This window comes from Metopolophium dirhodum, chromosome 1 (assembly GCF_019925205.1).
Source record: "Metopolophium dirhodum isolate CAU chromosome 1, ASM1992520v1, whole genome shotgun sequence".
Lineage (NCBI taxonomy): Eukaryota > Metazoa > Arthropoda > Insecta > Hemiptera > Aphididae > Metopolophium > Metopolophium dirhodum.
In genome coordinates, this window is record NC_083560.1 from 73186950 (window position 1) to 73213732 (window position 26783).

The 26783-nt window shown below is 29.8% G+C and overlaps 2 protein-coding genes and 1 pseudogene across 2 annotated transcripts; 1 reads left to right on the forward strand and 2 right to left on the reverse strand.

Annotated features, from left to right (window-relative positions):
• Nucleotides 1-1809: 1809 nt before the first annotated feature.
• LOC132936293 (uncharacterized) lies at nucleotides 1810-5075 on the reverse strand (annotated as a pseudogene).
• Nucleotides 5076-5863: 788 nt separating this feature from the next.
• On the forward strand, nucleotides 5864-14338 carry LOC132953693 (THAP domain-containing protein 1 B-like). The gene is made up of 5 exons (XM_061026061.1): nucleotides 5864-5981; nucleotides 6072-6306; nucleotides 6442-6615; nucleotides 8352-8411; nucleotides 13919-14338. Exons 1-5 carry the CDS (start codon nucleotides 5911-5913, stop codon nucleotides 14336-14338), a joined length of 960 nt encoding a protein of 319 aa, XP_060882044.1. The 5' UTR covers nucleotides 5864-5910.
• A 3066-nt stretch (nucleotides 14339-17404) lies between these two features.
• On the reverse strand, nucleotides 17405-26740 carry LOC132934253 (uncharacterized). Its single transcript, XM_061000540.1, has 7 exons — nucleotides 26713-26740; nucleotides 26540-26619; nucleotides 23575-23718; nucleotides 22365-22610; nucleotides 21405-21637; nucleotides 17679-17811; nucleotides 17405-17599 (listed from the first exon to the last, which is right to left on the reverse strand). Exons 1-7 carry the CDS (start codon nucleotides 26738-26740, stop codon nucleotides 17405-17407), a joined length of 1059 nt encoding a protein of 352 aa, XP_060856523.1.
• Nucleotides 26741-26783: the final 43 nt, after the last annotated feature.

Genomic DNA, 26783 nt, shown 5'->3' on the forward strand with positions numbered 1-26783 from the left:
ACGTTTATACCTATTGACCAGCGTTAGTAGATTTCAAGACATGTCATATTATAGTACTATAACAAAATGGTACATTTAATTATAATAATTTTCGAGACGTATACCTACATCATAAACTTTGATGATTCAAATTTAAAGTTCATCAATTATATAAACAATTCTTTAATCTTTAATTAATTAATATTTTATTATTATATATATATCGATTTACATTAATTAATAATGAGCTATAAGCTTACTAAGATAAATGCGAACAAAAAGTTCAAAATAATTATTACTTAAAACGTTATACAGACGTTTACCATAAGGAAACGTCTGGTTATACAAATAATCACTTAACGCGGTTTTCAACTTTTTCGTACTCCGATTAAGGGCGAAATAATGGTCGTACGTACTTCGACTATAGAGCCTTTTTGAATTCTCGTACACCAGAAAACCAGAATCTTGACTTTTGTAGTGATCAAACGAAAACCCCAAATCTAAAATACATGAACTACGTAATTTTTTAAGTACAAAAAACACACTAAAAATGTATAACTCCCTAACCAAAAGTCGAATTACCTGGATCTCGGTACCCATCGATACGGCGAAAAGTCCTATATAACATCAGACTACAAAAACGACTCGCAGCGCCCAAAATTGTAAGATTTAGGTTTTTGTTTGATTTTTCAAAACCAAAATTAAAATTCGAGTTTTAGGATCAAAAATTATTACTTGTGTTGGAAATTGTAAATTTGTCTATGCAAAACCATTTTAAAACTGAATGTTTAGGAATAATGATATACGGAGTTTAGTGACTATTTTAGTCCAATACATAATTAAAACAGCTTAAAATTATACTACACTAACCAGAAAAAACGATTAATTTTATTCCATAAACTAAATATAAAAAAATAATAAATATTAAAATTTGTATTTGACATTTTATAATATTAAACCCTTGTTTGATATAGTACAAATTACTAATAGGATTGATTAAGTAGGGATAATAGTAGGACATCAAGGAGTCAGTTCCTCTTTTTAGGAAATTGAATAAGCTCTTATGAGTGATTCAATTTTAAAAATATAATTAAAATAAATAATAACGTACCTAAATAATTAATTAGTATAGTGCAAAATCTTTTTTATCATCCTTTACTAGTGATACGTAAAATATTTAATAGTTATATAGTACCTAATCGTAATTTCTGTGGTTTAACTTTTTGATACATTTTCTTACTTACTTTAATAACCATTTTCTAATTAAAATATGCTTTACTAATGTACCAACTATATTATGTCTGATGAAACAATAATTCAATAATGTTATAAACTCATGTGTTATTTTTTTGTACCTATCTAAGAATTCAGTTTGTTTTTGGGTCTCTAGTACTCTACTTAAATATTTTACTTTCAACTTTAGTTTTGATTTTCTGACCACTTTATAGCACTTATTATCGCTTTATACTAAAATATTTTTAGAGTACAATAATAATTTATTACAAGTATCACACAATCAGATGTATAATAACACTGAAACACCCAAACTGTATATTAGACTATAAAAATAGTCTATGCAATGCTTAAGGTGTATGAACAACAATGGATTGAAAGTACTGCTTTTTTTAAAATACATTCCTTTGAATGAATCACATTAAATGCTGATTTTTTTTTAAATTATACAATACTTTACAAGTTATATAAAATAGGCAACTGAGTAAAATAAACTTTCAAATAACATGGTATTCATTACATTTAATAATTTATTTATTTAAAATAACAAAATATTTAAAACTACTGCAAGACAATTCATTAGGGATAATGGATAAAACAAATTTAAAACAAGTGATATGCTATTTTAAGTTTATTAAAATATATTTTAAATTGTATTAACGATTTAAGGTATATTAACAATATTGCTCCTTATGGGTACCGTACTTATATTTAAATATCTGTAACTAGCCCAAAAAAAAAAAATAATAATAATCACCCTGAGGTTTCTTCTGGCTTGGTCAAATTCAAAGAAATACTGGTTTTCAAGAACAGTCAGTTTCTCTGTAAGCAAAGTTATTGATCAGTAGGAAATAAAATATAAATGATTGTAATGTTTGATATATATGTTAGAGCAAGACAGTAAATACATACAGTAAAAATTATACCATAACCAGAAACAAAAATTAAATATTTAAACTAAAAATCAAATTTTAAAACAACATATTTACTTACTTCTCTGAACATTAACTCCTTCTTGTTAGGTGGTTTACACATGACATAAATGAGATATATACAAACACAAACATATAGGACAAGGATGCAACATGAACCAACATATCCTGTAAACACTACATCTTATTAGGTTAAACATGAAACATATAATAATACATATTATATGATACTTACTTATAACAACAAACATATAACACAAGGATGCAACATTTAAAACACAACATACCATGTACTGCAAAAACTCACGAATAAAATTCCATATATTAGGGTGTCTGTGCATTTGAGTTAAAAGTGTAGCGTGGAAAGACTCCAAGTAGTTGTTGGTTCTGTATTATTCTCCAAAAACACTGATTAGACCTGGACCGACCTGTAACAACCAAAAATACTCCACATACCCAATTAAAAAGTTTCTCATACCTCATTCAACTTCAGGAAATTGTCTTGTGTAGTCCAGGATAGCACTGAAACCATCGGCCATGGAAAATGAACAGCGTGGGTCATTCCTGGTAGTGGGTAGGTGAAGTAATGCCAAAACCTAAAAATACAATGGAGTATTAAACAGAAATACAATTGAATACAGATATCAAACTTAGATTTACCATTCTGAGAACGCGAGCTGCTACCGGGTTTGTACGGATCAAATCCAAAACACTGTTCATCTTTCGGTGACAATACCGTACAATTGACTAGAAAAAAAAACATTTTTTTTTTTTATTTTTTTTTTTTTTGTTATATAACTATCACTTAGTGCTTATACCTGAGTAAAATGGAACCAACAGCATCTTAATTGGCTTTCTGGAAATGATTGTTGAACGGCTGACATCAGAGCTTTTTCATAATCTGTAATAAAACAAACACGTTGATAATTTAAAGGTAAAATATTTCGTACAATATTAAACAGAGCAGCATAAACTTCTTCAGTCATACTCCCCAGAAGAGCATAGACCATTGGAAAGGACTAGAAAAAAATAAAAAAATTAGGGAGAAATATATTAAGATAAAAGAATTTAGACTATACATAAATAATATCAATTATTCAACACCTGGAGGTTTTTGTAAGGAAACATTTTAAATCTGCTGGAACACGAGGCACAGTCTTGAACGTCCCATCAATCCCAACCAATGTCACCGTAGCCAATTCTTCTCTGTATTTGTCAATTGCATCCATGTTCACGAAGATCATACCAACACTCCTTCCATCGACGACTAATGCTTGTTGAAAGAACCTAATAATAATTTTTTAAATAAAATGTATAATAATTTGGAACATTTTACCTAAAAATAATTCAATACAATACATTAATTAATTTGTAATAACTAAAAAAACAATTTTCCTATTTCAATGTTAAAATTAACATAACAAAAAATTTGGTTACTATATTTCATATTGATATTAATATTAAAATAGTGAATAATTCTCATTTCACAGTAAAGTAACATTTACTTACCTAACCTACTATGAGAAATCATGTGTAAATCAAACAAATTATACTTAAGTTACTTAACTAATGTACTGATGTGATAATTATGTCAAATGTATATTAATTTATAATAGATTATTATTTATATTCAATTATTTTATAATCGGACAATATCCTTTTATAGCAATATTTTAGAATTTCATAATAAATAGAGATTAAATACAATTCATACAAGAAAAATAAAAACACAAATAAATGTGTCCATAAAAATATTCTAATACATTCATAAAAATCTACCCAGAGTAGATAAATTACTATACACTTATGTGAGTAATGTGTACATTTTTATCGGTACTTATTATTTAAAATTGAATACATTTATATAAGATTTACTTATAAGTTATATTATTACCATATGTGACTAATTATATAATAGCTTATTATAACTTATTAACTTAGAACAAACAACTATATTTACCTAGATGGGGGATTTTGAACTGTAGAAGCGTAAATGGCATTACGTGCTTCATTCAGTGCAACTGTAAGTTGCCCAATGTCAAGGGGTTGTCCTGGAAATCTTCAACGTCTCATCTTTTTCACTCGTTCTTGAGCCTGAATAAATGTATAGTTGGGAGCTGCTTCTGGATGGCTAACAAAACCAAAAAAATCAGTTAATAATTGACTTAAAATATATTATTGCTCATAATTTATAGGGATAACTAATACCAACAAGTAACAAATAATAATTTAGAATACACAGATAAGTTTGAATACGACTCACTTGATAATTTCATTATTGTACAAAGTTCTCATAAATGAGGTTGTAACTGCTGGATCAATAATTCCCCTTTCACCAATGGTTTCTCTCAAAAATGGCACATTCAGGTCAATCACTCCGGGCTGGTGATCGTGGTAGTACCCTAGATGAATTCTATTGTCATTCAAATTTGTACTGACAGTTGCAATGGAAGGGCAGTACTGGTTCCGTTTCTTCTGTCGTTCGTATACTAAATACCTATAAAATATAAAAACATAATATTATTATCATTACTCAAATAGGTAGGTAATTATTTTGGATAAAATTATTATACATACACGCGGTGTCCTCGGACTTGTCGTTTGTAATACTTGAATTCCAAGTTGTCAACATAATATATCCTTGATCTGTTATGAACTCCAGGAATTAAAGTATATGTTTCGACACTCCGACAATTTGTTCCTCTTCCTCTTCTTCTTCCAATACCTCAACTTCTTCGACTACTTCTTCTTCATGCACTATATGATCATCTTCATATATAACTGGCAGGAAGTAGTCGTGGTCCACCAAATGATCTGGGAGAGCAATTATTTCCTTGTTGTTCATCATTAATAATATAAAACTAGAATGAGTACACAAAAAATACAAAAAAAAGGAGTAGTTATAATTATAGTAATTAGTTATTGCAAAGATAATTGGATGAACCGCCAAAAGTAGGTAGGAAAAATAAAACAAACACAAAAACAAAATGTACTGAACAAGTAACAACCAAACACACTAACAAAGTTATGATAACTTTAGTGATACTATTTTTAAGGTTATATGGGGCAAATATTGATATGATAATTGATAAATAATAATAAATATTAAATAACATAATTTTATTCTGTAATAACTAATACAATTATTATTGATTAATTCGTGATATTTAACAATATTATTCTATATTCTAACAAAGTTTAGAGTAATTTTCCAGGCACAAGTGGCACAACAATCAAAGTACAAACTGACAAAATGACAAATATTTAAATATAACTGACTATCATATTGTCATTATTATTTAATAAAATAGTTTTGCACATAACCTTAAAAAGCCATATATCGTCTCTCTCTCTTTACGTTCTCTCTTCCCCAAAAAAGCACACGGCCCCCGGGCCCCATATGGAACTGGTATAGGCATGTCCTATCCATTCTTATATTATCTATGGACGCGTACTGTGCACGATTTAAGATATACTTATATATATCTTATGTATATCTTAAATCGTGGTACTGTGTGTAACATTGAACTATATGATAACTGGAATGCTCACCCGCCATAAGACCAATGTAAAGATACCCGAGATAGCGTGTTAGAAAAAGACAACAGATAAGATTGGTGCTGCTGTATTTTTTTATCACACATAACATATGATAACACATAATATGTTTCAACGGCTTTAACGTTTGATTTTATGTTACTAAAGAGTAAAATTTTAAATTCAAACTTAAAGAAAAGTAAAACAGTGAGCAGTTAAGAATTTAAAGATGGTGAATTTCTGTAGTGGTTTCAATTGTACTAGCTCAAGTGACGTTAGGAAAGACTTGTCATTTCACAAGTTAGTATAAAGTGTTATACCTACCTAAACCTATTTTACACATTTATCATTTCAAAGAAATTATGTACATATGTTATTTTTATATTTAAGGTTTCCTCTTAAAGAGAAAGAGAGGCTTCAAAAATGGGTTCATGCTGTACGAAGAAAGGATTTTAAACCTACTTCCAGCTCAACTTTATGTAGTTTGCATTTCAATGAAAATGATTTTTATTTAGCTATTGTAAGTGGGAAACAAATGTTAAAAAAATCTGCTGTACCAACTGTATTTAATTTTCCAAATAATTTAACACCAAAAATAAAAGAAAGAAGAATTCTGCAACGAAAAGTAAGTAAATATACATACAAAAACAAGTATTTATATTTTTTTATATTATTAGATGACCATTAATCATTATGTATAAGGAAATTTGTTTTCTTTAGAAAAATAGTTATAAATGTATAATTATATAATGTATTTTAGGACACAACCACAACAACAGCCGTTCATAATAGTGAAATTTGTGAAACTGGAACCAATTTTGTCGACATTGGCGTACAGACAAAATTAACAGGAGAAGAATTAGATAGAACATTACAGGATTTACGTCGAGACAAGAGGATTTTGCAGCAGAAATTAATTAGAAGAAATAAGCGAGTAAGTAGTATGCGTGAAATGTTTAAAACCTTCTAACTTTAAATTTACAACTTGTTATTTTATTCCCAACATACAAATCCTCGCAACTTCCTTTACATTTATATAACAAATGTAGGAGTCCACAAGAAAAGCATATTTCAATACTTGTTATAGGTATTATAAATTATAATTATCCACTAATAAACTATTTACTTATCGTTAAATTATTTATATTCTATTAATTTAATCATAAAGAATTTGTGGAAATTAAAAAATAATGAGATGCCAAGTTTTAAAAACCAAACTAAAGTCTTAAATAATATCGCGGAACGAGGAAAATTAATTTAAGATATTAGCGCCGTGTGTAAGACAAAGATAGTAACACCATTAGTATCCATTAGTTCCATCTCTTTCTAACTTTCCCTTTCGGGCAACACTGCTTGGTGAGCATTCCAGTTATCATATAGTTCAATGGTGTGTAACCATTAGACATAGAGAGCAATATTAATTATCTATATATCTATGGGTGTAACTACAGAGCCTATATTATTATCTAGGCTCTCTAGGTGTAACCGTATAATTAAAAGAAAATAATCCATAGAATTCATAAACAAACATTATTTATACGAAAAACAAAATTACTTGGTGCCAATAATAATACACTTTACTGTGCTACATTATCAGCTTTATGTTATAAATTATAATGGATTATTAATTATTATATTTTCACTTAGTAACCAAGATTATTGACTACAAAAATCTATTTACAAAGTAACAAAGTATTTTTCGTCGTACAAATCAATAAAGCCTTAGTTATTTTATTAAATCACACATTTCTATAATTATTCTTATACTATATGACAATTGTCAATCGACATGTACAACAACTATAAGCCGTTTAAAAATGAAAAATGATCTGAATATTGGAACTTATATTGGATTTATGGTTGTTAGATATCTATGTTACCGTAAAGAACAGTGCCGTAACTAGAGGTTGGCGACATGGGCCATTTGTGTTAAATTAAAATTGGTTTTTTTTTTATATATTATTTAAAGATTTATTAAAATTAAGCGTAAATGTGTAATGTACAAACATTATATACTGGATTGCGCCTTAACTACTTGCGACTAACCTAACCTACTACCTACATTTCTCGGTAGTCGCCACTCACCAGTCGGTTTCGGTATTTTATATTAGTGTAGTAGGTACTGTAATCCTAAAGGATTAAAGTATATTATGTTATAGGTCTAGACGTCTTGAAAGTTCCAAGACATAATAATGAAAAATTCCAATAGGTACCTATGTCAATATAAATATACGAATAAACTATTAAGTATGTTTTAATTCACCTAGCAACACACCATAACTAAAGTATTAGTCAACATATTTTCATAATTCAGAAATTAATCTAAATTAAAATCATCACCTTCAACCGATCCTTGTCTCAAAGTCGTGGTTGAGTCGAATATCTTGTCTGCAATTTACATTCGCTCTTTAACTAGGCCTAAACGGTTGACGTTGTAAATCAACAGTGACCAAACAAAATATGTCAAAACAAGAAGAATTTACGGTAAAATATTTTTAGACAATATCAAAAGTTGAAAATATTTATTTATTTCATAAATTTAAAATGTGTATCCCTTACACCTATTATGATGACTACTGACTACGTGTAGGTTAGGTTAGGTTAGGTTAGTAGTAGGTAGGTAGGTACCTTGACGTTTTGTCAAGAATCTAATGGATCCTTTATTTTCAGGTTCCATTGTCACTGTACAATAAAGTTGTAGAGAGGGCAGTAAAGGCCGAAACAAAAATGGTAAATAAGATACATTTTCTCAGCAATTAATATAGGTATATTGCCGTATATTAATATTTTTAGTTTCTATACACGTTTTCGTTTTTTTTCTCACAGTACCTACACAGTTTTTATTTTTATATAGAGTCGAATATTATTTTAGATTCTGAGCGAAGCGATGAATGTATTGATTCTACAATGATGAGTGTTTTTTTTTTTATTTTTTTATTTACTCAATGGCAAGATACACTCGACACTTCTTGTGCCTGTCTGTGCAAAAATGCAGTTACTTACATTTCTCCTTTTTTAGATTCTGAGCGAAGCGATGAATGTATTGATTCTACAATGATGTGTGTTTTTTTTTTAATTTTTTTATTTTTGTGTCTGTCATCACCTTTTAGGACAGTAAAAGTGCTTGGATTTTCTTCAATAGTAACTTTTCTGATAGGAAAGTGAATCTAGTTGGTACTTTGGGGGGTCAAAAGTAAAAATTTCCCAGTAGTTTTCACAAGAGACGTGAAAAACAAAAGAAAAATTAAGGAAAAACGGGAATTTTTACGCAAAATCTGTTTTCGAGAAAATCGATTTTGGTTTTTGGTGTAACTCTAAAACAAATGACCGTAGGGACATGAAATTTTGACTGAATGTTTATATTAGCATTTTCTATACACCATAAAATTTACAAAATATTTTGACTCTTTTTGAGCTGTTTACGGCCATTGTCAGTTTTCAATTTTTTTAGTTTTTTTTTCTATAAATATCAATAAAATTTTATCTGTTGATTAAAAAAGCTTGAAAATTTAATAGAAGGCTCCTAGGTTATTGTTTCAAAGGCAGATGAAAAAAATTAAAAATCCTTAGTCACAGTTTTTATTTATAAGCATTTAAAGTTCAAATTTTGACAAAATACGGAAAAATCACGAAAAATAGCAAATTATTTTGAGTTGAGAATTCATAAAAATTTTTCTTTTTAAATCTAAGATTTGAAAATGTAATATAAGATTACTCATAAGTTTGTGTACCTTTATCAAAAAAAAAATGTCTAGAAGAAACTTAAATTAAATTTTTCTGAGCGTCTGAAATTTATATTTTTACAACATTTGGTATTTACTCGATTTCTCATGTAACAATTTTCTTATTTTATTGTAATTAAAAAACGAATGACTGTAGATACTTGAAAATTTCACCGAATGTTTATATTAGCATTTTCTATACACCATAAAATGTTGAAAATATTTTGACTCTTTTTGAGCTGTTTACGGACATTGTCAGTTTTCAATTTTTTTAGTTTTTTTTTCTATAAATATCAATAAATTTTTATTTATTGGGTAAAAAAGCGTGAAAATTTAATATAAGGCTCCTGATATATCGTTCTAATAGCAGTTGAAAAATATTAAAAATACATAGGCACAATTTTTTTTTATAAGCATTTAAAGTTCAAATTTTGACAACATTTATCAAATTTATAATTTATTAATTATTTTGTGGTTAAAAATGTATAAAATGTTTAACTTTTATGGCTAAAGATTGGAAATTTAAAACAAGGCTCCACGTAAATAGGTTATATATAAATTACTTTATTCACAATAATATCATCAAATATACTTGGTAAAATCATAGGCTGACTGACCGTTTTCGCTCAGAATCGTTTTTCTTATACAATGATATTATATCATTGAATTCAAATTTAACACCATCCATTACAGTGACCCACTTGTAACCTACTGTACAGCAGAGCGACATCCACTTATCCACCTTTTTTATACATGTACTTACAACCTATCTATATAGGTACACATAATAAGGAATAGTAAGTTCCTACATGAGAGTAGTAGGTAAGCAAATACATACGTTAGTTCCTACACGGACATGTTATGTAAGTTCCTACACGGCGGAAAAGGTTAAATATGTAAATACGAATTTAAAAAAATAAATACAAGATGATTAAAAAATATAATAAAAATCGCATAATGCAAAATTTTATATTTTATAAGGTTTATTTTTATAACTTAAACATTTAACATAATCGTATTGATTAATTTTGTTTGTTGTATAATCTGAATTTTTTTCATTTATGCCACAGCACCAACAGGCGTATCGTTTTAATAATACTCGGTCCAGCCGTAGTTAACTAATGTCTAATATACACTCAAATATACTTCATTTAAAGCAAAACATATACCTACCCACGAAATTACGGGAAAATACGACAAGCTACAAGCTGATAATAGCAGTGGCGGTTCTGGTAGTATTTTTTTGGTGAGGCAACCTATGTATCACCCCCCCCCCCCCCCCATACAAAATTAGAATTCACAATAAATCTAATTTAAAAACATAAAAAAAATCCACACAGATTTCACTTTACCCAACAACAAACATGGCCAACAAAACAATTTTTGTATATAATGACTCCCGCATAACCAAGAGTGTTGTTGATAAAAATTTGGATTAAATGACCTACAGAATACCTTACTTAGTTTCTTGTCAGGAGCCAAAGCTGACAAAATCGGAATAGGCTTACCCACTTTTAGTAAATCATTTTTACTATCAGAATTCCATCGCCGAAACGGCGTCTCCAACAACATAACTACCACGTCTGTCACTGGATACGTCATAACTCCAACAGTAATTAATTTAATAATGTTTATTACAAAAAACTGCAGCACTCGCACATATATTTTAACATAGACGTTAAGACGAACCGGAATCACCGAAAAAGTGTAAGACACAAGCGACCATGTAGAAATTCGCTAGACTAAACCGGTGTGAAAAATAATGCACCGGGATGTTTGGACCATATCATTTACATGGTTCATTATCCCGGTGCGGGATAATGTGGGATAATTTTAAACCGGTTTAGTCTAGCGAATTTCTATCATTCGTACAAGACGTCAAGACAGAAATCACTAATGATAAATATAAAATTATTATCAATAGATATTACAACGGAAAACTGTCCCGAGTCTCGATTGTAACAATTTTTCTCAAATAAAATCATAAAAAACGTTAAAAATTAATATCAAAATATGTATATGCTATCGGTGGGCCAAAAAATACTTTAATAGTATTTTTTACTTAAAATTTTAGGTTAGGCGGCGCCTCACTTGCCTCACCCCCAAAACCGCCACTGGATAATAGTATCCCGACTAGATTTTTTATATTTTTTAATCACCATATTATTATATTATATTTATTTGTGAAAATGCTCAATAACGATCTTTATTATATTTTTTAATCATCATTCATCATATATTTATTTTTTTTATATTCATATATACGTACCTGGTTTTTACCGTGTAGGAACTTACATATGTACCTTTTTCTATCGTGTAGGAACTAACATATGTATTTTGTGTACCTGCTACTCTCGTGTAGGAACTTACATTCGCCCCGCATAATTTACGAGAAGAATAGTGAACTAAGAATTTCAATCATTCTTGATTGATGTACGTAGGATATTGGGAAAATGTCTACCTATCATTTTTTAATTATTATTTTGGTATTTTAATCATAATACGAATTAACTTTGTAAATAATTCCACACATCTAAAACAATTAGTGAAAATCTAGAAAATTCTACGTTACTTATTTTGTATAATAGAAAGTTTAGATTTTTCAATTTTCAATATATTCCCGTTTTTGTTTTATAATATAACTTTTTATTAATTCCATGGGTGTAATGTTATAATAGCTCAATCGGTAGTGGTCTGGATTGCTGGAAAAATACCTATGTGCTATGTGGTAAATGTGTGTGTATAATAATGGGTGTATGCGTGTGTGCTAAAAAATAATTACAATGTAGCTCTGATATAAATAGTAATTAGTAACTGGTAGGTAACTCAATTAATATTATAAATGTATTGCTGTTAAATAATTTAATAGATATAATAATAATTACATAGGTATAATAACCCTTTACACTCGACATATTCTGCAACTACGACCCTTTTGGTTCAACAAGTAAAAATAGTAGGTATACTAATATTCAAGTAATAGTAGCCCCCTGTTGCAACAATCTAAACAAATTAACAAAAGATAATTTGATAACGTGCTTGGTGGAGCGCAAAACTGACCAGCTGCTTACTCACGATCTATATAATGGTTTACATTCACTTGAAAATATTAATAAAAATACTTAATTATTAGCTATTTGAGCTCTGAACAATAAACAATAATAATTTTAAATGTGGCGATTAACGCCAAGTATAAAATATAAATTGTTGCTGATTTGCAACAACTATAGATATACAGGCCCAATTGAGGCCCAAAGTAACCTTTTTACCTTTTAACCTATCCCGATTGGTCCTCTAACACTATAGTTTAACACTACAATTATTTTAATATTTAACTATTATTTATTGACCATTAATTGACATAATGTTCATTTTATTTCATAACTTATTTTGGTGGTTATTTTTTCATGAAATGTTCGATTTCACGAAGTGGTTACGACATATATACTATTTATGATTCATTTTAACGAAAATATATTTTATTTTATTAACTATACGTTATTTTGTGAACCAATGTGTGTTTGAACGTAGTTGGGATATTTATATTTTGGATAAAATACGACTACCTGAATCCGGGCCGCAATCGGGCATCTCCGGATATATGTATGTACAATATAACATATAAGGGTGGCGATCGCCACGTGAAATAGTATTATAATATATTGAAATCTAAATTTGGTGATTCACGCCCACGCAATATAACAAAATAGTTATCACCACGATTCACACCTAAAGGTCCCCACACACTGCAACAGTTGCAGTAGCGTTAAATTTCATTGTCTTGGCTTGACCGCCTCGAAGAGCGGTGAAATGTGCCCTGGAGAAATTCACCACCACCGCTGAAGTGTGTACTGTGTAAGGACCTTAATAATTGTATTCAGCGACGCGATTATATATTATAGTTGATGTATACTCTGTTCCATCTAAGAGTGAACCGCTTTCGCGCATGCAGACTGAGCCGCCGAACAGTGCCCCATCATGCAATGGCTATGGGTTCTGTGATTGGCAAACAGTCATCGCCGGTCGTCGTCGGTTGTCGGGCGCCTGTGCTAAGGCTCTCACCGATGTCTTGTAGTGGGGATGCGCAGAAAAAACGTGTTTTGGTCACCCGAGTGGTTCACTCTTAGATGGAACAGAGTATAGTACAATACATAGACCTATAAGCTAATAGGCAGCATTCCACTCCGCCGTGCTATCAATGCTAGGCAATCATATAACCATATAACTGAGAGAGAAAAAAAAGTAAAGTAGTAAAGTAGTAATAAAGTAGTGAAGGAGCCCGCATAAGGAACTGTATACATTTTACTACTTTGTTTCTTTTCTCGCTCACTCGAAATCGTACTGGTACTACTTACTATAGGTAGGTAAAATGTAATTATTTAATTTAATTGTTGATATGGCACGAACCGAATTGAACATTAAATTGTCTATCTTAAAACGTCACATACACTTAATCGCTTTATATGTTTATATACCCAAAATGGCAAACTATAATTCAAATTTTGAAATTTTCAGGAGTCAAGTAATGCATTTAAATGGTTTGTAACAGCCCGTTCTGCAATAGAAGAATTTGAAGAGACACATTTTCGTAAGATAAGGATTCAAGTATCAAAGGATATAAACGATTTATTTGAAAGAAGACGATTAAGAAGAGAATTGAGATGGCAACACATCTTGGAAAACAGTGAAGGTTATCCTGTTAAAAAGTTATTAGACCGACTAGAACAGAATAAAATGTCTAAAGATGAATTTTGTTTACGAATTTCCCTTGCCTACGGGCTGCTATCAAAAATGATACACAACGCAGTGTTAACACCAGGCTCTGGACAAATAAGTTTCAGTTTCCTCACAAAGGAAGAAGATGTCAATAAAGCTATAAAAATTTTCATGCAGGGGTTTGAAATAAAAGATCAGATTATTGAAATAATTAAATGAAAACTTATAAGTCTATATTTATGTTCTTATTGAGTTAATGATTTTTTTACTGACGTTGAAAATAATGATGATTATCTTTATATATATAATTCTACTGTACGTATGTTGTGATTGAACTCCTCTTTGACGGTTGGACCGATTTGAATGAATTTTTTTGTATGCGTTTGATTGACGCCCCGGATTGTTTAGATTCACAAATCATCCCCCTAGCTAGGTCAAACGGGAATTTAGAGATTTAGAAATTTTTGTTTATAAATGGTTTCCATGAGTTTTATAACTATTATAATGATAATTATTGGTTGCCTTGAAATTAGTGTATTCATTCAATGCATTTAATTTTTTTGAACGCCATGTTTTGATATTATATGTATCGCAATTACGTAAATATTTATTTATTGGGGGGGGGGGGGGGGGGGGGAGGCGGCACTTCTCTCCGGACACCGTGATTTGCCACCGAGGTTTTGAATCGGCGTCGGTGCGCGTTAGTCCACTCGGTCCCCCAATCTGTAATATAATATATAACCAATGGCAACTATTTAAATATTCATTTTTCGTGAGCTGAAAAGAAAATCATGTATGAGCTACCCTTTAGCTCAGTCACTGGCAACCCGGGGCCCTCGGAAAATGTTTCTACGGCCCTCCAATGGTTTTCCAAATACATATCATTTAAAGTTAGTTGAGGACAACCGATCAATGAAACTAATAATAATATTATGATCTTGCTATCCATAAACATTAAATATATTAATATTATATTATATATGTTAATATTGTATTTTGTATGCGGCCCTCTGCAGTTAAAAGCTGATAAAAATATGGCCCATGTAAGTAAAAAGGTGATCGACGATCCCGGCTTTAGCTATCTCTAATGATGGTTGGAAAATAAGCTTTAAACACTTTCCAAGTCTCATGAATCAATTAACTTTTATTTATTAACTTTTATCAATTGCTTTTATTGAAAACGATCCAGTAGTTTTTGAGTCCAATAACATCGGACAAATCAATTTAATACGTTTTTAGCTGAGCAACCCTACTTCACCAGTGAACAAATTCAAAAATATAAAATATAATGCTATTATATAGGTGCGTACTTATCTTGGTTTTAGTTCACAGGCGTATCGTCGTCAGTGTACCTTGCTTTGTGAACAATACCTAATTCGACCGAGATGAACAATTTTCCTGTGTCAGCATATCTATGGTATTTAGTAAGATTGGTTTTATTCATAATCATATGTCAAACAACGATTAAGGTGCTCATGCCTCATAGTTAATGTTTGTAAAATAACACAATAATTAAAAAAAAATTATTATTATTCATTTGTATAATTTTTGTAGGGCCATTATTAAAATAATTATAATATTAAAATTTATATTAAAATTATCTACAAAAGTCCATTTTTATATAAGTTAACTAGTGTATTGTTAGTTTTGATATAAGAGTCAATTGACCTATATTACAAAATTTAAAGGTAAGATTAATTATTATCCCACGTAGGCTTTTATTGATATTATTATTCTTATGTAAATTATGATTTCTTTAATATGTACAGTTTCAAAAAGGTCTTAACTTACCAAAAATTAGGCCTATACAACTCCCCAACGAATTTACAAATAATAATAATAATAATCTAAGACTGTGGTGATAACACATGCAAGTGCGACGTCCTCTTAAACATACAATTTTAATTTTTTCTGTTAGGTATTTCTTATAAGTTATAACCAAGGGCGGCTGCTGGCTTGTTATAAGAATATCTGACTTTATGTCTATGCCCACAATTAATACACTATCCATCGCAATTGTTATATTGCCTATAGGCCAGTGGGGGATCCGGGGCTTAATTTTGGGACGGGCATGGGGGGGAAATGCCCCATTTGCCCTCCCCCTGGATCCGTCGCTGCTATAGGCTATATTGAACTCCAATAAATTAGCAGGTTAGCAACTATTATTTATTAGTGGCTTTTACTGATGGTTAACATAATAACATACGTTAAAACTACCCTTGCACATCTCTGTCCATTTAGCAAGTTATTGTATTCATACTTCATGTCTTCATGTACGAGCTACAAGTAGCCCCGTACATACACTAGTTATATTAAGAAGCCTCGCTACTGCCGTCAATTTTAACTGAAAATACCTAAAGTATTGACAAAATTAAAGTTAGTTAACGTTGTCCGATTTTGTTTCTGAAAAAAAATTTGAACTCACCAGAAAATTGTCTATAGATCTTACGAAGCACTTTGTAAAAACTAAATTTTATATTATTGTGTCCATTTATTTATAGGTCTATAAATAGAGATAATATGTAAATTATATATTTAATATATTATATTATCTATCTACATTGAATTCAAATTTAATACCATCCATTATACAGTGACCCACTTAAAACCTACTGTACAGCAGAGAGACATCCACTTACCCACCTTTTTATATTCAAATATATACAAATATTAAAAACTGTATTTTTTAAATACTGTATGTCTATATTATATGTATAGTAGGTATTTACATTTAAAAATACAATATTTATATCAAATAAAAAATTTTACTTTTTTAAAATGTAGCCTATACTTAGTAGCGTCCTAGTCCATAATAATGACACTTCTACAATTAATAAGTGAGAGTAAATTTATAAAACGTTATTTAATTATTTATTCAGCAATGTAATTTCTTATCAAAAAAATTTAGCAAATCAATGAAATAGTATAGTATTTTAGTAGGATTAAAGTTCAGATTCTGCAGGTGCAAAAGCATATCTTTATATAATATTATATTATATTAGTATACTCAACATAGCTTAGTTGTAAATTTCGTTATCTTATATTTTTTTGTAATACTATCACACAGTTACACTATGAATACGCCATATATGAGTACGTGGTTTTCAGATATCTCCCCCCCCCCCAATAAAAAAAATCACACCCCAGGCACACCACCGCTGTCCACGGCCTACCTAATCATAACACGTTACCACTTAACCTATATACAGTAAAAAGTCAATCAATTGAGTCCTGTAATATTAGTAAAGGCAGTTTTAATGATGACCATAAAATATTTGCACACAGTTATTCTGCCTGATCGCCACAACCGTGAAGGAAATGGCCGGTCTTGAGCTTTTCTTGTAAGCACTGAATTCTCCGTAACAATTTGGATAAATGTACTGTTGTCGTTTCCTTGGGTCTTCGATTTTGATCTGCTTCAATATCGGCCAAAAGAATCGATGACGAATTCGATACTTCTCCCGTGTTCACAAAAGCTGCCTGAAATAATTATATGCGTGTGTGATAGGTGAATTTAGTAATAGGTTCGTCAAAACTTGATATTGTTTTATTTCTTTACTTCTCTGTACACATCAACAGCCTCTTCGACCTTGGATCTTAATGCGTTAATTTGGTCTTCAGTATCAAGTAATATCGGTATGAGGTTTTGGTTTTGATCCCGAATATGTTGATCGTAGAGTTTGTTGTATTTTCTAATGACATAGATAATATCTATGTTAGGTACTTATTAAAAATTAAAATTTACCTAATTTTGTCAAACAATTTAACATTGAATGCTTAAAAAAAATCGTGTATATCTGTTTTTAAATCGTTAAAATAAAAACATAAGTACTTATTACATTTTCAAGTTTTCTGAGTGAACCTTAAATTGTATATCATTATATCAACATTTTATAAAACGTAAAAAAATTAAAATCTAAAATGCCTAAAAATAGTTTAAAATCAGACTTAATATTTTGAACAATTAACCAACAACAAAAAACAAAAATGTGTCAACTGCAGAATTGCTCGTGCCTGATTTAAAAAAAATATAGACCCTGTGCAGTGTGCACTACTTATCATATGGCCTCTTTTAACTAAAAAGTTTTCAAAAATGTAAATCAAAAATTAAAAAAAAATCAACAAAAATACATAATATAAGAAAGCTGACTACCAAATACAACTTTAATCCCAAAATCGAAACGATTTTTAAAAAGTTAATTACTGTATGTATTTTTTCTTTCAAATTCAGCAATACTGTTTTCACACTGCAGATGTTTTGTATGAGTATACCATGATTGTTTGACAGGAATGACAGAGCACAGTGGTTTTTGTGGTGAAGACGAGTGTAATACCTATTGTGTTTCAAGTGTAGGAACTGAACGCTCACTGCTAACTACAGTTCGTGCATGGCATTTGATTGTGCTCGTGGACCTTAAATTCTCAACTAGTATGGTTTCAGGGTATTTAATCGGATCTAGTTTGAGAAATCAGAAGTAAAAAACTAGAATTTTTCCGGAAAATCAGGGGTACAAAATCAATTTTTTTTATTGAAATTCAATAATGAAAAACTGAAGATTTGAATTTTTGACAAATTATTTGTACTAGCATTTTCTAAAAATAATATAATTTAAAATATATTTTGTTGGCTCTTTATATTTTGTAAAACTGAAATTGTAAACTGTTTTAATTTTTTTTTTTATTAATGTTTATGTGTCAGTTGCGATTTGTTTGTTGAACGAGCAACACGTATGTTTCCGCTCTCGAGTGTCGTACACGTACATAGTGTTATTTTCAATAATTCAAATATCATGAAAAATGCTTACCACGCAAAGAAGACATTGGTAGGTGTTTACATTGTATAATTAAGTAGGTTGCCCGAGCAACGGCGTACCGGTGGTTCCCACCGTCGCGTGTCGTGCACCATCATGAACTCGGACATACAGCCGACGTATGAGCAAATGCAAAATGCAATATGAGAATTAATGCGAACTAACAATGAACTCCGTCAAGAATTATCCTTAATGCAGGCAAATAATAAATTATTACAACTTAATAACGAAGAACTATCATTGGAAGCTAAAAAGTCACAGTTAAATATAACCACTTCTAATGCGTCAGTGTCTAATAATGTTAATGTAAGTGAAAAACCTACACAAACAAACAACAAAAACCAATTAAATGGAGATACTCAAAAAGTATATAAGCCTCTGCCAATAACCATCAAAGGTGTGAAACACTTTGATAAACTAAAAAAATTACTAACGTGCGAGGAACCAGTAGGGCAAGAACAGAAATTCAAAATTTTATCAATAATGAGACAAAAATACTGATGACAAATGAAAGTCAATTCAGAAGCACAATAAAGACGTTAGAAGAAAATAATATTGAATACCATCGGTATCAATTGAAAAGTGAAAAACCGTTTCGAGTTGTGTGACGAAGTATAAATCATGACTCAGATCTGGGTCTAATAAAAAGTGAATTATACGACCAAGGTCATAATAATAACAAGGAAGTAATTAATTTAACTAATATTCTGATTAAGAAAAAATCTGACCCTAAAAACAAAAACAGTGAATGGACTCATATCTACCATTATTTTTCCGTAGATTTACAGCCAAAGGAGAATAATAAAGACATATATAACATAAATTGTTATGCCATCAGGTTATAAAAATAGAACCACCGCGTAAAAATAAAGAAGTACCGCAGTGCAAAAACTGCCAAGCATTCGGGCACACACAAAATTACTGTCACAGATCTGCAGTATGCGAGGGTCATAAAACCACAGACTGTCCTAAACCTAAAAAGATAAAACCAAAGTGTGCTAACTGTAGTGAAAATCACACGGCCAACTGGAAGGGATGCTCGGCCTATAAAAAAACAGTAGAAAGAGCACACCCGAAACAAGTCACTGCTGTGCAAAGGATGCAACAGAAATCAGCTCAGCCGGTCACAACAAACATTTCGTACGCACAGATGGCTAGTACTTCAAGTGCATCAAGAGATAACCAATCTGTACCTCAAATGTCAATACAACAACCTAAGGAAAATAATGATCCAAGACTTAATGATATTTTAGTTGCGTTAACTAATGTTACTCAAACACTATAGTAAATATTACAGCGAGAATGGACAAGTTAGAAACAAAACATACTAAGTCCAAAAACACCAAACAGAAAAAGAAATGAACAATACACTTAGGATCATTACATGGAACACCAATGGGCTAGTACAGCGTAAACAGGAGCTTGAAGACCTTCTACATAGAGATAACATCGATATAGCTCTTATATCAGAAATACACTTTACAACGCGGACTTTCTTGAAGATAAGAAACTACCAAACGTATATCACATTACAATTTACATAGTAGTAGAGCTCGTGGTGGCTCTGCTGCAATAATAAAAAAAGTCCATAAAGCACTATGAACACCTGGGACCTCTCCACTGGGAGTGATAACCCAAACATGTTTTTTTATATATATTTACTAAATATCTATTCATTCATTTATTAATATTTAATATGTATGTACACCACTTAAATGTATTGTTAAAGATCATTGAACGTTATAATAAAAAAAGTCATCGGGTGGTTTAAAAAAAAAAAGTGTGATAAAAATTTGGTTTGTGCTTGAAATTTTTAATACAAGCATCTCCATAGGTTGTTCTTACAGAAATCTAAAATCTTCAAAATAAATATTTAGAATTTTTTATTGTAAACATTTTGTCATTTAATATTTAATCGAAAAAACCCGATTTCAGTTATTTGTTGTAGTTTCCAACCTAACCTACAGGTCACTGTAATGTATACCTACAACTGTAATGTACTCAATGACGACCCTCTACACCTAAAGGCTATAACTAAACAGCAGAACGCCTTTCCCGATATTTTTAAATTTAAGTTCTGACACGTGTAAGCAATAAAATTACGTTCGTAAAAATCGTTTCTTTTTATAACAAATTAGATGAAATGTTCGAGTTACGGAGTAAAGTGGCAAAATCATACGGTGGACCAAAATTCCCAAAAACATAATAATACCGCCCATTAAGCGAAATAGTTATAATAATATAAAAAATTTGACTTAGTATAGTAGTTTTGTCCCTAAAAATGTTCTTACAACAAAATGTTGAATTCCTCTACGCTGTAGAGAGTATTTTAAAAGTATCGCATCACCACAAGTATTTTACAAAAAAATTAATATATTTTAAATATTTTAAATGCTGGTTTTTCAACCGAGTACAGATTACTTAGTATGTAGTAGGTATCTATAAGTAATTAATTAATCCAACAATATTCTTACTCGGTCAATGTTAGAAATTCGTTGTTCATTGTGACTATAGTTAGTTTGAGCACTTGCATGTGCTTGGACAACAATTCATAGTGTTGTACAAGTTTTGCTTTAGTGTAAGGATTTTGAGGAGGTTCTATTGAATTTTGTTTACGTTTCAAATGCTTCATAAAAGGAGCCATTACTTTATGGTAACTTTCCATGAACCGATTTGGACAAGAACAAGAGTTTTTTCGTATCCCACACTAATTTAGAAGGATTTATCAATTAAAATATTGTTCAATTATTTGTAATGATGTATTAATCATATTATATTGTGCAATATACCAGGTATTTGTGGTAAAATAAATTTTCTGTGAAAATAGATATAATTAATAAGACGATGACAATTTTATAATGACCTATCTGCGAATTTGAGGATAGTTAACAAACCCCGACCAATTAATAGGCAATTAATTATACGACACATTCATTGTTATATAGACTATCATTTGTATTGCTTTAATGTTTGATTTTTGGACTATTATTGTGTAGATTATGATAGTAATATAGTTAACGTTCTGTTTTGATAAAGCGTATTAAGCTAAATAAAACATTTTTCCAACTACCTGCAACTAATCATATATATAATTGTCCATACATATTTAGATTTGATTTTTTTATAATATCGGTGGAATTTACATAAATTTACGACAGGTAGAGTTAACATTTATTTTTGTAGGTCAAAAAATGTGCCGGTGGAATTTACATAATATTATAAATCCTAGTGTTAAACTCGACTACTTGAAAATCGGTGGAATTTACATAAGCTCCAAAATGTTTTACTATTTTTGTGTAAGGTGAATTTATACGAGTATTTTTTTTCATGGCACAATAAAACAGATATTTGTCTAGGTACAGAAAGAGGACATTAGAACAACGAAACCTCCGCCTATACGGACAGCAGTTACTTATTTATATAAATAAAGTTACCTCAGAATGATTTATATCAGCATCGGTTTGTTTCACTGCCCACCGGTTTGGATTTAAACCTTCTACGATATCATCCTCTTGGTCTATAAATTTGTCCTCCGATGTAGCTGGGCAAATGTGCACATCTGAGGATTGCTGTGATATTAAGCTAGTTCCGCTATTTTTGTTCGATTTTGTTTCAACAATAAAGTTAGTAGATGAATTTAATAAACTATCTTGATCTTCATAACTTTGACCGGGGAATTGCTGAATTTTCATAATAACATTTTTTAATAAATATACAAAATTTAAAAAAAAAAATACTAATAAAACGATTAATACCGCTTAATGGCTAAATAAATAAAACCATAATACATAACCATAATACTTCAAATAAATAATAATCATACATTCATACATCATACACCACTATTACTGTCAAAAATATATTTAATGAAAAATGTACATTACACCTACATATTATTATATTGAAAATGTATTTTGATGTAATTTTAACAGATTGTCTCAGATACAAAAACGAAAGAAAATAAAATAATTTGCCATAACACCTTTACGAAACCCTAGGACCCCAAATAGAAGCAACCAATGAAGTAGATCTCTGCACGGTCTGGTCTAGATCAGTCCTGACCGGGCCGGACCATGGTCCGGTTTTATCGGTCTTTCTGTATTATAATTTAATGTGGTTCGGTCTCTTCGTCTAAAAAAAAAATAGTCCGGCCCGGTTCGATCCTTAAAAAAAATGGTCCAGTCCAGTCCGCCTTCAAATTTTTATTAGGTATATATTGTCCAATCTATAGTGATCTGCATTTTGAACGTTGATTTAATAATATAATTTATATTAGGTACGTTGAAAAATAAAAATCATTATCATAATAAAATAATCGTTCGGTCTGACTTCATTTTTATTTTATCGGCCTGGTCCGATCCGGTCCGGTCCTAGTCTCTGTTAAAAATTATCAGTCCTGTCCGGTCTATAAGAAAACGGACCGTGCAGAGCTCTACAACGAAGTAATAACATTTTAAAAACATTCAGAATTATCTAAGCTAATATAGTAATTTAACCTTTGTTGATGATGCTAATCGATCAATAATAATAAAAAAAAAAATGTACAATAAGGAACTTTGTGTTTCTATTTAAAGTTATTTTTTCATTAAACAAATAATAGATATTTTTTATTAAATGCTATAACTATTAATACTAAGTACTAACCTTTATCATGGACAAAGTTGTTTGTATGTTCACACACATATTATGACTTTTGCTAGCACTACTGGCACAAAAAAACGGCATTTTTTTAATTTTGTTTTTTGATTCTTTAACAAGATTTTCATTAGACACGTCAAGTTTGGAGTCCTATAATTAATATTTCATGAATAGTTTAAGACGGTTACGCCAAGATATACTTTCACAACTACTGTTAAAAAGTACCTAAATAATTAGAACCTTAAGGCATATAATAATTATAATATCATGAATATCAAGTCGAAGCTGTAGCATCAAAAATATTATAATATATAGGAAATCGACTCATGGAGGGCTTTACACCTCACACTTAACAAAATATATTGACCATCGGTCACCACTACCTCCCACCACTGTTTGGTATCACCATAAATAAAATAAAACTTTTCAAAAACATTTATTTTTTATTATAAATCGGTAGGTACTTAGGTGATTATTTACAACATTTTTAACATTATTGTAATTTTTTTTTTTCTAAAAATCTAAAGACCATCTTTATACAACACTTGTTTTCAAAATAATTTAATTGTACGTATGTAGGTGTGTATATTATTATATTTATTACTATTTACTATAATATACTTATACCATTATAGTATAGGTATATAGCAATTACTAATTAGTAGTATTATAGTGAATAGCGATTATTATTATTTATTTATTACTTATTTGAAAATATAACTAGGGCGTTTATATTTTCTATGAAATGACAACGGTTAAGACGTATTTTACATTGTTACTAGTGTACTGTGTACATTGATAGGTAATAATACAATTTCCAGAACGGACCTAATTAGTAATTTCTGATACGATGATACTTATGCCGTGTTTTCTACAAACTACACTTTACATTCCTATAATATTATATTGGTATATAAATAAAATAATATATAAGAATTAATTGTTGTCAATTTATACGTCTCTATATTATATAATATCAGCTTATGTAGTAGTGTGTCAACTGATGTAAGTGTGTGACTATGGGGGTTCCAAGTTCCAACAATGAATTTAGTCATTCGTCAATGTAATCATTTGAGCGTTTGTTTTACTTTATACCAAAACTAGTTATTTTCCTACGATGAGATAAAAAAAACGTTTATGAGTAAGTTAAAGGTATTTAAAAAAAAAAAGTAACTTAACATTTAACTTAGTTATTATTTTCATGAAAATTTGTAACTTAACTTCGCTACTCAAATTCAGTAATTTTTTAAAACTAACTCTAACTTAGCTTAGTTTTTTTTATTTTAGGATAACTTAACTTTAACTAGTTAAAAAAATTGGTTAACTTGCCCAGCTTTGGTTTTTGTATATATTTTCATCGTTCTATCGGTCTATCTTATTTATATCTATACTACTATATAAAATGAAGGCTGTTTTTTTTGTTCGGGATAAACTCCGAAACTATTGAACCGATTTGGTTGATTCTTTTTTTGTTGTGTTCGTAATTGTCAGGACAAGGTTCTTATGAAAGAACATTTTAGGAAAATCCACCAGAAAAGTAGAAAATAGGGATGTTAAAAATACAACAGTGGCGCCATCTATCCAGAAAAAAATAAACTAAATAATAAAAAATTTAGTTTATTGTTGCTGATTAAAATAATAATAGTGTACTATATATTGGTTGCTATTGGTTAATCCACTATTTTTGTTGATTTGTATTATTATTTTTCATCAATATATATATATATATATATATATATATATAGGCATATATAAATGAATGTTTGTGTGTATATTAGACCTCTAGGAAGAAGATAGATTAATTTAAAAAGGGTTAAATTTGTTTTTTTTATTCAACGGATTTTAGTACGGTTAGGTTAGGTTTGGATTTTGTATTAATTGATTATATTAATCCACCGTAGGTGGAATTAAGTAAAAACGACAAACTTCGTATAACTTTAATACTTAAGAGTTAAATCATACATTTATGTACAGACAGCACGGGATCCGCGATCTACTGCTGTAAATCAGAATTTTTATTCCAGGCAACAGAAAAGTTAAGATAAATGTTAAACCCCATACACCGAATATTAAATAACGGATTGAACAATGTTTGAGTCATATAGAGTTGGTACATTTAACTGGCAACGTAGTGCACGGGATCAGCTATTTTTGATAAAAATATATTTATCATTAATACCGCTAGATACATTTCAATAAGTTTTCATTAACCATTTTTCATATTTACTTGCCGATCACATTAAACGATAAAATTTGAATAAAAAATTATACATATCATCCGGAGGCAAAATAAACAACCAATCACGGGCAAAGATGTGACAGGTCGGCTAGTTACTAATAAAAATTACGCTGACATCCTAATAACTTATTAGGATGTCAGCGCAATTATATTTATTAGACCCACTCAAACCTAGTCAAAATGCTTTCATGTAAAATCGTTTTTTTTTGGTGTGCGAATATAATATTTTGAGAGTTTGGCATATTATAGGTTTTATATTTTATCATTATTTAACTTTGTATTCAACATTAAAAATAAAAAATTTAATTTGGTAAATTTAAATTATTAAAATGTTTTGATACAATATTTATACAATTTTATATGTCAAACCCTCAAAAATAGTATTCTCTATTATTTTCGCAACGGGTGATTTTACTCAAAACTCAAAAACACTAAAGCATTTTACCTATATTATGTTGCACGTATTATCTTACTAGCGCCATGACATCCTACGTATCTACTACCCACCGACTTCTGAGTACCGAGTATTTGTAACACGAGTACCTATATACTTTATAAATGATTATGGACCTATGGACTCCTTGAATCTTATATACACTATACATCAACTACCTATATAATATATTATGTGAATGTGCCCACAGCAAACTAGAACTTTATAAGTAGGTAGCTATCTTTTTAAATCCAAACGGTTTAACAATATTTTGTTGTTTTAAATTACAGTATTATTACTTTTTTGTTCAACCTGAGAGCCGACTCGGATCCATAAATTCTCCGTTTTGAAGCGATTTTTTCCAGTTTACTGCAACAGTCTTAATACGTAAAATCATCATGTATTATATAATTAAGTACAAATATTAGATCCTAATGCTTAAAACTTAAACTTTTATTGCATATTAGTTAACCTTTATAGACGATCACGTTTTTGTTCATTTTCAAAAAATGTTATGTAAAGCGGGCACAATTGACTATTATA